The sequence below is a fragment of the Mycena indigotica genome, assembly GCF_014461135.1.
Source record: "Mycena indigotica strain 171206Taipei chromosome Unknown Mind.scaff0001, whole genome shotgun sequence".
NCBI classification, from domain to species: Eukaryota; Fungi; Basidiomycota; class Agaricomycetes; order Agaricales; family Mycenaceae; genus Mycena; species Mycena indigotica.
This window is the reverse complement of record NW_023503000.1, coordinates 3177286-3193637: the sequence shown is the minus strand read 5'-3', so window position 1 is coordinate 3193637 and position 16352 is coordinate 3177286. Positions and strand designations below refer to the sequence as shown.

At 49.4% G+C, this 16352-nt stretch overlaps 3 protein-coding genes across 3 annotated transcripts; all 3 read left to right on the top strand.

Annotated features, from left to right (window-relative positions):
- Positions 1-437: 437 nt before the first annotated feature.
- Positions 438-3162, top strand: MIND_00091700 (ATP-dependent DNA helicase; the record flags this gene model as incomplete). The annotated part of the gene is made up of 4 exons (XM_037357871.1): positions 438-802; positions 858-1795; positions 1851-1934; positions 1994-3162. The coding sequence occupies 4 exons, from the start codon at positions 438-440 to the stop codon at positions 3160-3162; spliced, it is 2556 nt and encodes an 851-aa protein (XP_037225781.1).
- An 8908-nt stretch (positions 3163-12070) lies between these two features.
- MIND_00091600 (uncharacterized protein) lies at positions 12071-13471 on the top strand (the record flags this gene model as incomplete). Its single annotated transcript, XM_037357870.1, has 8 exons — positions 12071-12115; positions 12175-12326; positions 12378-12472; positions 12521-12576; positions 12627-12704; positions 12753-12798; positions 12850-12920; positions 12968-13471. 8 exons carry the CDS (start codon positions 12071-12073, stop codon positions 13469-13471), a joined length of 1047 nt encoding a protein of 348 aa, XP_037225780.1.
- A 1224-nt stretch (positions 13472-14695) lies between these two features.
- MIND_00091500 (uncharacterized protein) lies at positions 14696-16052 on the top strand (the record flags this gene model as incomplete). Its single annotated transcript, XM_037357869.1, has 8 exons — positions 14696-14740; positions 14793-14944; positions 14996-15090; positions 15135-15190; positions 15234-15311; positions 15360-15405; positions 15451-15521; positions 15576-16052. 8 exons carry the CDS (start codon positions 14696-14698, stop codon positions 16050-16052), a joined length of 1020 nt encoding a protein of 339 aa, XP_037225779.1.
- Between the last annotated feature and the right edge of the window lie 300 nt (positions 16053-16352).

Here is a 16352-nt window from a genome sequence, read left to right as displayed (position 1 = left end):
GAGTCCGAGACGCCACGTCGGGGAGGTTTGATATTTGACCTAGGACAAGCGGGCGATAGGGCTCTAGAGCACCGTCGCTCATGCCGATAGAAAGGAAATTGCCAGTCGAGTCGTCGAATTCGCGGGGAGGGATAAAATGAAATCGATAGCGCGCATTTCCCAAGAAATTCGTCCCCTGCATATGCAACGCCCAGATGACATGGGCCGGTGATACTGCAGTGTCCGGGGTAAACCGCTGATGGCCAGGATTACGGAGAGACCGCTCCTCTTCAAGCATCGCTTTCCGCAGTAGAGCGAGGGGGTCGAAATCGGCCATACTTTACACAATTTCCACTCCCTTCGGTGTCGTATACTTATAAACAAAGTCGGCTTCCCGTACCTGTCACTTCCTTCTACTGACATAGACCAGAAGTACTTTCATTTCTTTCCTACAACCAATGGAGGAGGCTTTCCAGTCATACACACTCCCAGAGGCGTTCCGATTGTTGGATCGATTTTGTAAAGTGCCGGGAAAAGCGAAGCTGTCGTGGAAGAAGCTCCTCGCTTGGCTTTCGACGCTAGAAGAACGTCTACAACACACCATCCGGGAGACTGCAACAGCGACCCCCGGTTCAAAGCGGAAGAGAAAACTACCCAGCCATCCCACCTCGCCGCCAAGCAAGCGCATACGAACGGAAACTAACCGCGGCAACAAAAGATCTGCGACAGGGCATACGACCGCAAGCTCAACTGTCCAGAGTACAGTTTCCGCTGACTTCCTCCGTGTACCCGATGAACAAATCGTAGAGAGTTGTATCTCCAAGTAAGTGATTCCTAGGAAACAGTAATATTAATCGTTTGCCTAAAGGGCATGACAGGTTCATAGACCTCACGGGGAACGCCGCTCTGTCGAAGAAGACTTGTATCGTTTGCGCGCGAAGATTGTTCGTCGCCAAGATCGAAACAATAGACTTCAACTCCATCCCAAACCGACACGTTCTGCAACCCACGCACTCGCACCCACACCAAAGGACAGTGGAGGGTCTTCTATTCCACGACACTGTAAACCCCGAGGGCCTTAATGATGTTTGCTCTACTTGCTTAATCGCTCTCAGACGGTGTTCAAGACCAAAGCTCGCCGTCGCAAACAACATGTGGATCGGCAATGTTCCTTTCCAATTGGAAATTCTAACGTTGCCTGAACAGCTGCTCATTGCTTTATACTTCCCCGCGGCGTACATTATGAAAGTGTACCCAGCGAAGATCCGATACCGCGCCAGTGCCTCGAAAACGGATGGGATGGAGCCTATCGCAATCAATGAGAAGCTGCGTGGAAACGTTTCCACGTTTCGGCTACCAACCGCGCAAATCGTGAATATGGCAGCAGGCCAGATTGTCCCTCGGCCTTCGCTTATCCTCGCATCTCTTATCGGGGTTACATTTGTAGGGGTGGACCGGAAAGCCCTTGCACTACCGTCGCTCAAAACAATGTTCCGTGTGCGACGCCACAGAGTTTGGGAGGCCCTTCTCTGGCTGAAACAGAACAACTCCATCTACCGAGACGTTACCATCGACTCTAGCGCTATCGAGCGATTGCCGGAAGATGACATTCCACTCGAAATTACAGAGAACGTCCGTTACTCCAATGATGTCGATGCGGTTAGGCGAGAGCACGCCGGATACGCACCTTTAGAGTCCGAACTTGAAGATCCTGAACAGGAAGCCTCGGTAGAATGGCAGCGCGAAACTTTTCAGACAGCGCACGACGAAATATGCGATCCACCCGTAGGATATCAGCCTGAACCGAGACCCGGCGGTTTGTCGTCCAACGGCTCTCATTTAAAACTAACTAATATGCTGTTATTTCGCAGACAAAGTGCAATCAGCTTTGCTGTCCGAGTACTCTAGCAGAGAAACGGCTGCACCCGCTGCAGTACAACATGCAACCATGGAAGGTGAGAGCTTACGCTCAACTATGCGACACTTTTACCTGTCCTTGTTCATTATTACCTAGATCCAGCGGTCTTTCCCTTGCACGTGCATGGAGTAATAGATGTGGGGGGGGATAACATACCTGAAAGCACCGTGTTCGCACACGCCGTGAACAATCTAGTTTCTAACCCTTTCGCGCAAGATTATGCCGTTCGCAAGGGTAGTGCTTTCATCAACGAGTACGGGCGTCGTGATGAAAATGGTGAGCGTTATGACGGAGGTCCTTCCAATCCGAATCATTTACTCGGCGCTTTCCCCACTTTGTTCCCCTACGGACTCGGTGGTCTTGAAGTAGATCGGGAAGACACCGTCTCATACGAAGACCACGTACGATGGGCTCTACAACATGACTCGGGACGTTTCCGTCGACACACACATTTCATATTTCTCGTTTTTGGAGTCCTTTGGAAGCGCCAGGTCTGTCGGTCAGCTTCCATCCAAATCGACCGCAGCAATTTTTTGGCCTTTCAAAGCTCCCTATCCCAATTGAGACCAAAAGATCTATTGAAAGCGGCCGAAGAAGAGGAGCATAAAGTTCAAATTTCTAATCCTCTGATCCGACTTCTACGAAAACATCTTACTGCAGTGCGCGCTAGAGTTCAGGGTACGGATGAGAACCGAGTTGCAATTCGAGCACAAATCTGGGGGATGACACTTAAATTCAACCCACCTTCAATATGGATGACGATAAATCTATCCGACACGGGCGACCCGATAGCTCAGGTATTAGCTGGGCAAGAAATAAACTTAGACGATTTTGTGGCTAGGTCTGGACCTAATGCGACTACTCGTGATGGTATCATCGGCGCAGACCCATTCGCAGCCGCGGAATACTTCCACCTCGTCATACGCCTGCTATTGAGAGAAATGTTGGGAATCAAAGTGGGCGAGAGAGGAGCGATTACCCGTAATCCTGGTGTCTTAGGGGAAGTGAACGCTTACATCGGGACGGTTGAAGCGCAAGGGCGAGGCTCTCTACATTTACATTTACTTCTTTGGCTTCACGGGGCTCCCACAGCGACGAAAATGCAAGAAGCGCTGCAATCAGATGAGTTTCGCTCGCGGGTGAAACTTTTTATCAAACACAACATACGGGCGGACGTTCCTGGAGGTCCCTTCCCACCCCAAATGCGCAAACGATTAACCCGCAGCGTCGCTTTCTCTCGACCTATCGACCCCAGGAAGAACTGACTACAAAGAAGCCGCAGCAAAAGCAGAAAAATTGAACGCGTCGGTTTTGCAAAGCCATGAGTGTACCATCTACTACTGTCTCAAAAACAAGTCAGGCAAGCTGGTATGCAAACGTGGACACCCTTGGCCTACTTACGACGACGACTGGGTTGACCGTGACGGAAACTGGGGGCCGAAACACTCCAATTGCTCTCTTAACCCTTGGAATCCACCGATATTCCACACAACCAGGTCAAATATGGACATCAAGCTCCTCACCAACTCATGGGAAACAAAAGATATTGCATTTTACATAACACTATATATCGCGAAAAAACAAGTGCAAGCTGCAAATGCGTCGGCGATCTTAGCTAAAAGTCACACCTTTCTAGGAAGTTCTACTAGTACTAGTAATCTCCCTCTTCACAAGCTCAACCAAAAATTATTAGAACAGTGCGCAAACACCCTTAGCCGACAATACGAGCTAAGCGGACCGGAGGTGGTGAGCTACTTAATGGGCTGGGGTGACAGATATATATCGCATACATTTATTAAAATATACTGGGATCCTGTCGTCACTACTCTGCGAACGGCGTTTCCGCATATAGCTCAAATGTAGGTCACGTGTCTCACTCTTGACTTCAACTACTCTCACACAACGGTAGAGCGTCAACGGACGAGGTAGACCGCACGGACCGCGCGCCCGATGAGCCGGCAGTGAGTCAGCAGACCACGCCCCATTCCTCTCTCATACTCTCCTTATTTCGTCAGACCACAATCGTTTTAGTGGATGGACAATTTACAGTCGAGGATCAACTTAGCCAATACACAGACCGAGGCTACGCTTTGGAGAACATGAACATGTACGATTATTTTCTCTACACCTACCACGGACGCACGAGCGACACCGGGCGAAGACGAGGAAGAAGAAGCAAGCCCAAAAAAAGGACCGAACAGAGGGGGGCGCCCTAAGAAAGAACGCATTCCGTATACTCCTGAAAGCAAGCGCAAAGGTGCGCGAGTAGTTCGAGGAGCTAACTACGAAACAGCTCTCCACATTATCGGTAAATGGATCCCGAGTCGGGAATCCTCCAATCAGGAGGACTATGCAGCACAAATTTTAGTTCTGCTTAAGCCTTGGCGCAACCTGAAAGACTTAGTCGGCTTCTTTCCTTCGCTAGAAGTGGCGCTCACGAATTTTTTGAGTGAATGCAATGACGAAATAACTCGTATCACTGAAAACATCGAATATTTTCATCAATGCAGCCAATCCGCCAAACGCAGAAAGAAAGAAACGCACGAAGGAAACGAGGAGGAAGGGAACGACCCCCGCAATGTAGATGCGTCCTTTTCGCTCGAGGGCGAGCTCAATAATCCGGAAACTTATCTTGCAATGTTAACCGAAGCGGACGTCCAACGGGCGAGGGAGACCAAATTCTCAGCTGCTGAAAAGGCATATGGCGCAAAAGCTATGTCAATCGCTGCCTCAAACGGGATATTCCAATCACCTTTTCCATCGGACGCGACAGTTTTACAGCCCATCGAGCGAGTAGCTACATTGGAAGAGATGGTAAAATTCAAGGATTGGGAGCAGAAAGTTGGGGCTATCACTCGCAACCCTCTCTTCGTCAACAACCTTAGCGACGTCAATTTAGTCCGTCCAGACCTAGCTGGTGTCTCGATGGCAGAAGAGGACATGCGCTACGACGTCGAACCATCGAACGGAGACATCTCGATGCTAGTTAACGATGACAACCGGTTGCGAACCTCCGAGCAGCAAGTCGCAATTGACATCCTTAACGCCGAACAACGTCGCGCACACGACATCGTCGAGACACATCTGCGTAAACACCTTAACGGAGAAGACCAAGAACAGCTTCTTATGATCGTACAAGGCGAAGGAGGGACAGGGAAAACCGTCCTACTCAACGCCATAAGTCACACTTTCGATTTTCTTAACTCTACGCGGCTCTTGGCGAAAACAGGTACGACTGGAATAGCTGCAAGTTTAGTGAAGGGTTGTACAATCCACCAATGGGCGGGCATCCCGATAAGTTTCTCCGAAAAAGATAACTGGCTACAAAGTGAGATAAGCTTAGCTCTGACTAAAGTTTATGTCACTAACCTGCGGTCCGTTTCAGAAGCTGGAAAGGGTATCCAAGAGCGAAGGAAACGCAACATTTTACCCGTTCAATATCTAACGATTGATGAATATTCGATGATGATGAAGAAAACGTTAGCGCAACTATCCCAAATAATCAGCTTCGTGAAAGCGACTCAAGGCCACGCTCCTCCGTCGAAAGCTTTCGGAAATATCAATGTTATACTCTTCGGCGACCCACACCAATTCCCACCAGTCGGCAACCCCAAAGGGGCACTGTACAACTCACAAACGACAGCTTCACTTCTGGCGCAGTTGGGTCTAGCGTTTTATCGACAATTCGATGTGGTAATTACGCTTACTGAACAAAATCGAGTCCGCGACCCCGTTTGGAACGACCTTTTGAAACGACTCAGACATGGCTCATGCACTGAAGATGACATAAAATTGCTACGTTCTCTGTTACTACACAACAACCCGCGACTGGATTGGAGTCATACTCCGTGGAGAGATGCTGTACTAGTGACGCCTCGCCACTCAGTACGAACGATGTGGAACAAAGCCGCTCTCACAAGGCACCTAACGCACACCGGAAATCGAGTATATGTCTCCACCGCTGAAGACGTCGTCGTAAAACCCCCCCGACTATTGACGATCGAAGAACGGGCAATCGTGGCGGGAAAGGGTGACAAAAAAACGAGAAAGTTGGAAGAAACAGTGGAGATTTCCATTGGAATGCGAGCGATGGTATTGTGGAATATCTCAACCGAGGCAGACCTGGCCAACGGAACCCGAGGCACCATCGTGGATCTAAAGCTAGACCCCCGTGAACCGACGACGGTGACCATAGACAAGGACGGTCGCATCGTTTTAAGCTACCCGCCGGCAGTGGTTTTAATTAACATTGACCACTCCTCACACCCTCCGTTCGAAAACCTAGAAGAAGGAGTACTCCCCATCTTTCCCCTTCCAACATCTTTCGGGGTAGAAACTAAAACAAACGGAGCGGTAACTGTTAAGCGCAAGCAATATGCACTGACCCCCGCATACGCGTTTACTGATTATAAGTCGCAAGGACAGACTATCCCAATTGTCATCGTCGACCTAGAACACCCTCCCTTTGGAAAACTTACTCCTTTTAACGCATATGTAGCACTCTCCCGAAGTCACGGTCGTAGCACCATCCGACTTCTAAGAGGATTTGATCCCAAAATATTTACAACTCACCCTTCGGAGAGTTTACGAGAGGAAGATAGTCGATTGCAGTTGCTTACGATAGAGACGCAGCGTAGATTTCCTTTAAGTATCAAGTAACCGAGAGTTCTCGATACGGTTGACCAAATATTTATTCGGCCACTTCGGTAACTTAAAATAAAAGTAGCCGTGATCACGTGGATCGCACAGCACTTTTTTTTTTTCCTTCGCAACTCCGACAACGAAAGCCAACCCACCACTTCTTTCCACCACGTACAAAAAGGGACATGAACTTCAGAACGACAGGACACTACCACCCACTCTCGTCTTACCCATTTCGATCCCCATGCCCATCGCGACACTCGTCTCTACTTGGACCAAGGACTGCGTTTTTTGCGGAGCCTCGCAATCCAAGAAATGCTGCTCTCGCTGTCGTTCAAGTCGTTACTGCGACACCGAATGTCAAAGAAATGACTGGCCTGCCCTTAAGGCTGCGTGCGCGCAACACGCCTCGAGTCTGGCATCGATCAGCGACCCGGTCGTATCCGAAGCGATAGAGACTTTTTCCAAATTTGTCGACACCCTGGCGCAAATCCCTTAGCCAGTGGGGATTGTTCTGCGCAGACCTTTCTAACCGTGACGAAAGCCTCTTGAAATGCTCCTTGTGCGTCCGTCCATACGCTTATAGCAACTAACTCATTTATTAGTTTCGCTGTCGTTGTAGACGTAATTCCGCCAAAGAAAGGGGAAGTGCACGACACTGTATTCAAGGTAATCTGGATATATCAGTCAGGCTTCGTCTAATACTTTGTCTAGGTCAAGGAAGCTGGCATGCGGCAAAACGCCGAGTTCGAGAGCTTGTTACCACGCCGTCTACTAGAGGACACACAAACACCCGACAAGGACGAGTTCATCAAGCAATTTAAAGACCTACCCAACAACTCTAACACTTTGCGATTGGTGATCACTTCGGGTGTGGTGTGCACAATGTACAGCGCCACACTTCAGTCTATTTTCCCCCCAGAACTCATAGGTTGGATCAAAAACGCGTTTGCATCTAACTTTTTCCATACGGTCTTCGACATGGAATTCGCTCAATCCGTAGCGGAAGGAAAAGGTATGGACCTTAGCACTGTAAAGGCTATATCTAACGACTCCAAACACCACAGTCAAAGCATCCCTCCACCGCGCGATAGAGCTCTACGTGTATATTACTACGGGCCATGTCGTCACCCTGCCCGACGAGAAGTAGACACCGTAGGAGCATGTAATAAACTTTTTTTTAGACAACGTGTGACAGTGTAGATCGCATCATTCCTACACCATCACTATCTTTCGCTCAACCTGAGGGGGAAAAGTATTACGCTCGTTGCCTGGCTAATGGAAGGTGGCCGCCCGTCACACGCCTGCCACGAGAGCAGGTGTGGGCCGAGCAGCGGTAGGGTAACCCCGCTAAAAGGCACATTGTCTCTCCACACAACTTCCCCCGACCTGCGAAACAACGGCGCATAACTAAACCTTATGCATCCCGCCGTCGTTGCTCCACTAGTCTACAACGATTACTGGGGAAAAGCTAGGCAAAGATACTGTTGCGTGGAAGCCGGGCAACTGGTACTGTGCATAGAAGACGAAATCTGGTTTCTGACGGGCCAAGACGACCTTTCTTCTTACGCCCATTCTTCCTCTACCAACCACTATAGCGTTGAACTGGAATGCGGAACACTACACCGTCTCGAGTTAACCTCGGACCGACAGCTCACTATCCTAGAAAAACCATACAATCCTACTCACGCGGAACTTCGCCTATGGGAAGTCCTCGACATGCAGTGCGAATACGACGTCCCTTTGCCAGAGGAAACGACAGCACTCGTAGCGGGCAACAGGGTAACATTATATCATATCACCGAGGAACTCGGACGTCGACGACGAGGTGGCTTCATTGTCGCGGCAGACAACGAAGGGTTATGTCGCATCCGCATGAGCATGCATACTATCCCATTAGACGCAAATTCGCCAACACTCATCTCTGACATCACCCGACCGGCGGACGACAGAGCAGACGAGACGACAATAGATCGGACTCTGCTGAAGCCACACTTTCTAACCGGGCCACCCCTTCTCCACGTAGGGGATCGGGTCATTATTATCTGGGGTCGAAACGAAGGATATATAGGCCAAATCGAAAAGCTGCAAGCAGGGGCTAAAAGCAGCGCTCTCCTCATACGAACAGGTGAAACAATTCTATCGGAAGTATCCCTAAACCAAGTCGCCAAACTTTTCCTTCCGGGCGACCCGGTATCCATTATATACGGCCACTACGAGGGACAGCGCGGCGTAGTCGCAGCAACCTTTGCACTCACCCAACGGCCGATGAAACGCATTTATTCCCCGCCCGGCGGCATCCGTGTTCTCGTCGTAAGGGTTTAGGATTATCTGGCATTGTCTCTCTAATAATCCGCACAGCATCATTTACAAGTTATGGTACATAACCCGCCCTGACCTCAACTACATGTTTACTCTCTGTCACCTACGTTCCACAGATAGCTGTGCCTACCCAATACGTGGAGTTTGGTGTTAAAGTACAAACAGAAAGTAACCCACAGCTCAACGTCGTCAAAAATGCTCCTCAAATCTTCTCCCCTCCGGGCAAAGAAGTGAAAACTATGCAGAAAACAAACATCTTGGTTGTATTCCTTCGAGCAACAACGCCGCCTACTAACTTTTTGAAGAATCATGAAGTAGATTTATGACGTACTCTGTTTACCTCTGTTTACAATCATTATTTACACTTGTTTACTCAACTAGTTTCACACATCTAGGACCTTACTGAAGCAAGGTAACAACTCACCAAACCCACTCAGTTCGAATAAAATGTAATTGTGGGCTGATCATCGTTGCAGTTACCACTGGCACTACCAAAAAGATGCCCATGGCGCACGTGACCCTGAACCCAACTACACCATGACGCTTTCACGCATGATGGGCCCCTGACATTACATCGATTCCCGCCTTTCTGCCGTCCGAGTTGCCCACAACACAGGTTTCGGAGGTTTCTTGTCTCTCCCGCGTGCCCCGTACGTCAAGCCAATCTGAAACGACCAAGTCAGGGCAGCCAGCTGGGAGCCCTGGTGTAACACGGAAAGTCGTGAGCCCCTCAAGTCCCCAGAACAACGCTCACGAAGCAACTTGCAGCAGCGAAATGGCCGGGGACGAGCACAATATGCTGGGAAGACTGAATACCGGGTTTCTCAGAGTGAGAACGGAGGCTTAAGTATTTCGAGGTCGGTGTCTGGTTGGCGACTTGCCGTCGATGCGCTCGTCAGTGTTGGCCTATTTGCATATGATCGCGATTAAAGGTCAATATGATAACAAAGTACGCATATATAAATGCTAATACCGCAAGAACTTCACCCTCACTCAACAATGTCTGGACCTCTTCCTATCGTTACTTATCTCCTCGGCGGCTGGGTGCGTGGTTCTTCTCGAGCCTTCACAATAGCTGACTGCTATTACTCAGGACTTGAGTGCCTGTGCCGATCTTTTACTTCAAGGCGTTATCTTTGCCCAAACAGCGCACTACTTCGCGCTCTATCATTCCGATTTGCTTGCCCTTCGGCTGTTCGTATTCGGTCTCTTGCTTCTTACCACCCTCAAGTCGATGCAAACGATGTGCGTACTACTAGTCGTCGCCGTAACCGATATGAACACTCGAACCCAGTGCATTGTTATGGGCTCAGAACGTTACCCACTTCACCGACATCCGTGCCGCGAGCACGCTGTTCATGACTAGTTGGCTCCAGAAAAGCAACTTAGGTATAGGCGTTCTTTATTCGCTGCAGCGCTTGATCAACTGTTCTTAGTATTTGGCGCCTTTATTTCCTTTTACATCCAGATATTCATGTGTCAGCGTCTTTGGGTGGGGCTCTTCCCGCTGCTGCTTCGATGATGCTCTCTAATTCTCCAAGGCCCTCTGCAAAAATGTTTACATTGTTGTGATTTTGATGACCATCTTCACGTTCTCATTAATCGCAGCATTCATGGCCGTACGCGCGTTTTTTGGCGTTGATGCATTGCTTAAAGCTTCATGCTCTCTAGATCAGCTTGACAACCACTGACGGGGCTGTTGTGAGACCCACATGGAGTGTGTTTCTCCAAGCTTCCCATTTGGCCGCTGCTTATTATTCTCGTATGTAGTTGCGTGCCACTTTGGGGTCGTCTTCCTCGGGGACCTCTTGCTGTGCGGCTCAATGGCCTATTCCCTCCTGGTATGTGACCATATATACGAACCAACAACACATTGACCTACTCCGCATAGAAACACTTGAAGCAAGTCCTTCCCAAGACCGCTGGGTTACTGAATTCGATTCTCAAAATTACGATTCAGAGCGCGATGCCCGGCGCGATTTGTGCTATGGTCACCCTCATTTCTTCCCAGATCGGCGACAAATCCAATCCAGCACGACTAGCCACGTTGGTGTCGATGGTTTTCTCTGGTATGCTCCCCAAATTATACGCTATTAGTGCGTTATGGACCTTGAATTCGCGGCGCACCATTCTACTTTCTCACTCAACGGATACAAGCAGCACCGAGTACCAGAGTGGGGGGAGGAGGAGCGGGGTTAGCGGTGGACGCGGTGTCGAGCTCGGGCGTTTCAGCAAGGTACAATCGATTCAAGTTCGCACACAGGTACAGACTACGCGTCACACTGACGACGATGCTTGTGACCACGACTTGAAGCCACCAGGGATTGCAGGGGAAAATAGTGTCTAGTAAAAATGTTGGAAGATGAAATCCAATCCGAATGGCATTGATCCGAGTCGGCGTCAAAATGCTCCCACTTACATCGCGGCGGCAGAAGTATTTGACCCGTATTTCATGCTTTCCCTGGACTTGAGGTGCTGATAACTCTTTTTGGGCGGAACAGTCGTAAGCCGTGTTATCCAACTTGAGTGACTCACGTGACCGTCGACAACACTGTTTTGACCAGCATGATCGAGGTTGCCTATCTTGGTCGAACACTTATCTGGCTTTCTGCATCGGATGCCCAGATATCAGAGGGACAGCTAGGAGGATCTATACCCACAGACGCTCCAAGAAAACAAGTCCACGTCATCTATTTACAGCAGACATCGACCACTACGATGCTGACAAGCTCTCTAATCTACTCAACCTCCCATCGCTGTGCAGCAGCTCCTTTCCTTTTGCTTCCGAGTTGCACACGGATGCTTGACTCCTTCCAAGCATGCTATAGATGAAACAGATTATTCGATCAAGTCAGGGAAACTCACTGGCAGCTCCCTAGTTCAACGCTTGCTCCCGAAAGGTGTTCTGGACCGGGGTAAATTACAGTGTAATCATTGGAGTGGTGAGCTCTTATAAATCCTCCGCCTCACCTCCTCAGACTGAATAGAAAATGACCGGTGAAGTCCTAGATAGAACGGAGGTTTTCTCTTCGTTCTTAGTAAGGTAACGGAGGCTCATTCGACTCGAAAGTCTTCAACGACGTCGGATTTGTCACTCGAGCTATTGCATATCATCCAATCGCAGTTCCTGTCATGGCCAATATGATAATGTTCAACCTCGGTATAAATTCAAGTTGAAGATGCCCTCTCTCTCCATCCCACTCGACGACAATGTCTGGACCTCTCCCTGTCGTTACTTACCTCCTCGGCGCGTGGGTGTGTGGTCAGGCATGCACACTACTCAGCGGGCTAACCTTTCGTTTTGGTTGGCTTAGGACTTATCTATCTGCGGGGATCTTCTACTACAAGGCGTCATCTTCGCCCAAACAGCGCACTATTTTGCGCTCTACGATTCCGACTTGGCTCCCCTTCGGTTGTTTGTTCTTGGTCTCTTGCTACTCACTACGCTCAAGTCGATGCAAATGATGTGCGTATTTCGCAGCTGTCGCTGACCATTGTAATTGGTAGTATAACATAGTGCCGTGCTGTGGGTTCAGAACGTCGTCCACTTTACTGACATTCGTGCGGCGGGCATGATGTACACAACCAACTGGCTCCAGCAAATCAACCTAGGTATCAGAATCCACCTCATTCCATCATTCGTTCAACGTTGTATTCTAGGATTCGGTGCCTTTATCGCATTTTATATTCAACTCTTCATGTGTCAGCGTCTTTGGGTATGGCGTTTTTCTACCCTCACTACGGTCTTCAACTCCTGATCCCATAGGCCCTCTGCAAAAATGTCTACATTCTGCTTGTGTTGCTGGCCATGTTCACGTTTTCCTTGGTCGCAGCATTCGTTGCGGTATGCACCGTCTGTGACCAATTAGGGCTTGCCGCTCATTCTATCCAGGTTGGCTTGACATTCAACGACCAGCCTATCGTGAGATCTACATGGAGTGCGTCTTTGCCGCATTTGGCACTGCTCAATTGAACAACTTTTCTTTCAGTTTCACTCCACTTTGGGATCGTCTTTGGTGGAGATCTCTTGCTTTGCGGTTCAATGGCCTACTATCTTTTGGTGCGTTGCGGTATGAAAGGCGAACACATCATTCTGATGCGGACAAGAAACACTCGAAACAAGTCCTGCCACAAACTGCAGGAATGCTCAATGCGGTTCTCAGAATTACAGTCCAGAGTGCAATGCCTGGCGCGGTCTGTGCCATGATAACCCTCATCAATTCCCAGATCGGTGAACAGTCCAATGCACTTAAGCCGTCGACGATGGTGACGATAATTTCATCCAACTTCCTACCCAAACTCTATGCGCTTAGCGCGATGTGGACTTTGAACTCGCGGCGTGCCATATTGCTTGCCCGCTCGACAGGCCAGAATACGAGCAGTAACGAGGGCCAGAGTGGGGGGAGGAAGACGGGTGTTCCTGCTAGTGGTGGGCATGGGCTTGGGGTTGAGCTCGGAGATTTCGGGAAGGTCAAGCAAATTCAAGTTCGCACCCAGGTGCAAACAACCCACCACATAGACCCCGAGGAAGCAATATCTGTGCGTGAACACGGCCTCAAGTCAACTGAAGAGGATACAGAGGTCGGCTCTACGAAGAGCAGTTTACGTTGACGTCGCAGTTTGATTGTGCCTACGCTGATACCTTGTACGAGTTGTTAATGGATTGGAGAGCTACCACAATACTGAAGAGTCAGATAAAGGTCAATGAATTCTCCATATTGGAACTGCGTAAAAAGCCTCTAGAACATCATATATATACTTCGCGACTCGAAAACCATCGCTTGCAGGGCTATTGTAGTTGGTAAGCCTTGCAGATCCCACCGAAACCTGGGCACTTTCTCGCAGCATGTTCTAGTGTTTCAATGTTTCAATGTTCAACTTGCACATTCGACAGCTGCGTGGGCATGGGAGCGCCAAGCGATGTGTTGACAGCAGGACGGAGGTTAAGAATGTCTGCAGAGTTGTTCTTTTGCGGCTCCGAGTCGCGGCGCTGTCAAAGTACTTCACTTTAAAGCCAACGAGTTGGAACGTCTGCAGCTGCTTGCGCCTCGTGCACTGGAACGGTAGCTTCCTCGCCGTGGTTACGAAATCACTCGCGAATGACCTCTCCGGTGCAGTGCATAAGTGTCAGGATGAAGCAGCGAACTCGCAACGGCAGTGGGATTGAGTAGAGAACTCACTTGTATCCTCAAGAGCTCAGTTCCCGCGGAGTCGTTATGTCCTCATTGCTCACGTGACCGTGAACAACTTGAACACTGTTTTGACCCGACCAACATCATCGAGGTTTCGGACACACTTCAAAGTTCAGACCAACTGTCCAATCCGACCCGCTACGGTCTCTTCAGTGCCGTTTCTTTACTTCGACATCCGAGTTGCCCGGTGGTCCCGCAACACAGGTTTCGGAAGTATCTTGTTCACGCGGCACACGTCGATTTGAAGGCACGCCAATTCGGAAATACAGTCAACGATGAAACGACCAAGGTCAGGGCAGTCAGCGAGCCCTAGTATAACGCTTGTGCGGTAATTATTTGCTTGGGAACCGGTGAGCTCCTGAGGACTCACAACTCGGTGTTGACGCACTAACGAAGAAACTTACTAGGCGGTTAGCCATTCAGTGAGTGGGAATGACGAACATGATTCCGAAGAGGGGATACGTGCCGCTTGACAGGCTATCTGACTCAGCTGGCTCTTCTTGTCGTCAGATCTACACCATTAAGCTTGACAGGTAGGTCTGGTTCTTTGTCTATCTATTGGATTTACTTAATGGAATCTCAGCATATGATATCATCCATGCCATTTTATAAAGCAAATGTGTTCTCCTGATCCCACTCGACGATGTCCCGACCTCTTGCTGTCGTCAACTACATCCTGGGTGCTTGGGTGAGCCGCTAGCACTAGTAATCACCGGCAAGTCGACTGCTTGTTTGTGTAGGATCTGGCCGTTAGTGGGGATCTTTTACTTCAAGGCGTTATCTTTGCCCAAACAGCACACTACTTTGCACTCTATCATTCCGAAGTGCTTGCCCTTCGGGCATTTGTCCTCGGTCTTTTGCTTTTGACCACCCTCAAGTCGATGCAAATGATGTGCGCGGTCACAGCCTTACCCTGCTTAATGTCACTGACATGGAAATGTAGTAGCATTCTGTGGATCCAGAACGTCACCCACTTCAGCGACATTCGTGGTGCGAGCATGATGTTTACAACCAGCTGGCCTCAGCAAATCAACATGGGTCTGTGTGACTTATTCACTTGATTGGTTTTCAACTATTCCTAGCATCCGGCGCATTTATCGCGTTCTACATTCAAATCTTCATGTGCCAGCGTCTTTGGGTGAGGTCTTTCCCGCTGCTTCAATCCTCTCTAATTCTCCAAGGCCCTCTCGAATAACGTCTATATCATCGTGGTTCTGATGACCATTTTCACGTTTTCATTGATCGCGGCATTCATAGCGGTACGCGCTCTGTTTGCCGCTGGTACATTGGTTGAGACTCGATGTCAGGTCAGCTTGACGTTCAATGACCAGCCAATTGTGAGATCGACATGGAGTAAGTTCTTGAGTATAGTGCTTGCTCACCTAATATCCTTCACAGTCTCACTCCACTTCGGGGTTGTGTTTGGCGGTGATCTCTTGCTATGCGGCTCAACAGCCTACTTCCTCTTAGTGAGTAGCAGTTACACGAACCGAAGCGCTCACGTGTCGAACCACGCCGGATAGAAACATGCCCAATATGTCCTCCCAAGGACCGCTGGCCTGCTCAATGCGATTCTCAAAATTACCATCCAGAGCGCGGTGCCCGGCGCGGTCTGCGCCATGGTCACCCTCATTTCTTCCCAGATCGGCGACAAATCGATTCCAGCACGCCCGTCGACATTGGTTTCTATCATTTCCTCCAGCTTGCTACCCAAACTGTATGCTCTTAGTGCGATGTGGACGTTGAACTCACGGCGCGCCATCCTACTCGCCCACTTGTCAGACCAGGACACGAGTAGTAACGATAACGATGGTCAGACTCGGAGCGGGGGAAGGAGGATCAGTGGTGGACATGGTGGTCTGGAGTTTAAGCATTTGGGAAAGGTGCAACATATCCAAGTTCGCACACAGGTTCAAACAATGCATCACGCTGACGAAGACCGCGACCTGAAATCACAGGGGAATTGTGGGCAATTCAGAGACGTGCTCGACGAAGAATAGTTTACAGGTGTGGCCGATTTATGCTTTTGCTATTTCAAGTTGATATTGGCTGAATTAACGGTGTTTTGGTCTATATTTATTCAACTCTGCATGTCGCAGCGTCTTTGGGTATTGTCTAATACCCCCATTGTGTTCAACTTCGGATCCCAGAGGCCCTCTCCAAAAACCTCTACATTCTCCTTGTGTTTGTTTGTTTGTAATACGTGTGGTGTTACCGGTCGAGGGTTTGGTCACGCTTTGATGTCTTTAATAGTTCTTTAATGTTCTGTCACAGTCACGTCGTGACTAGTCCTGTGTTTG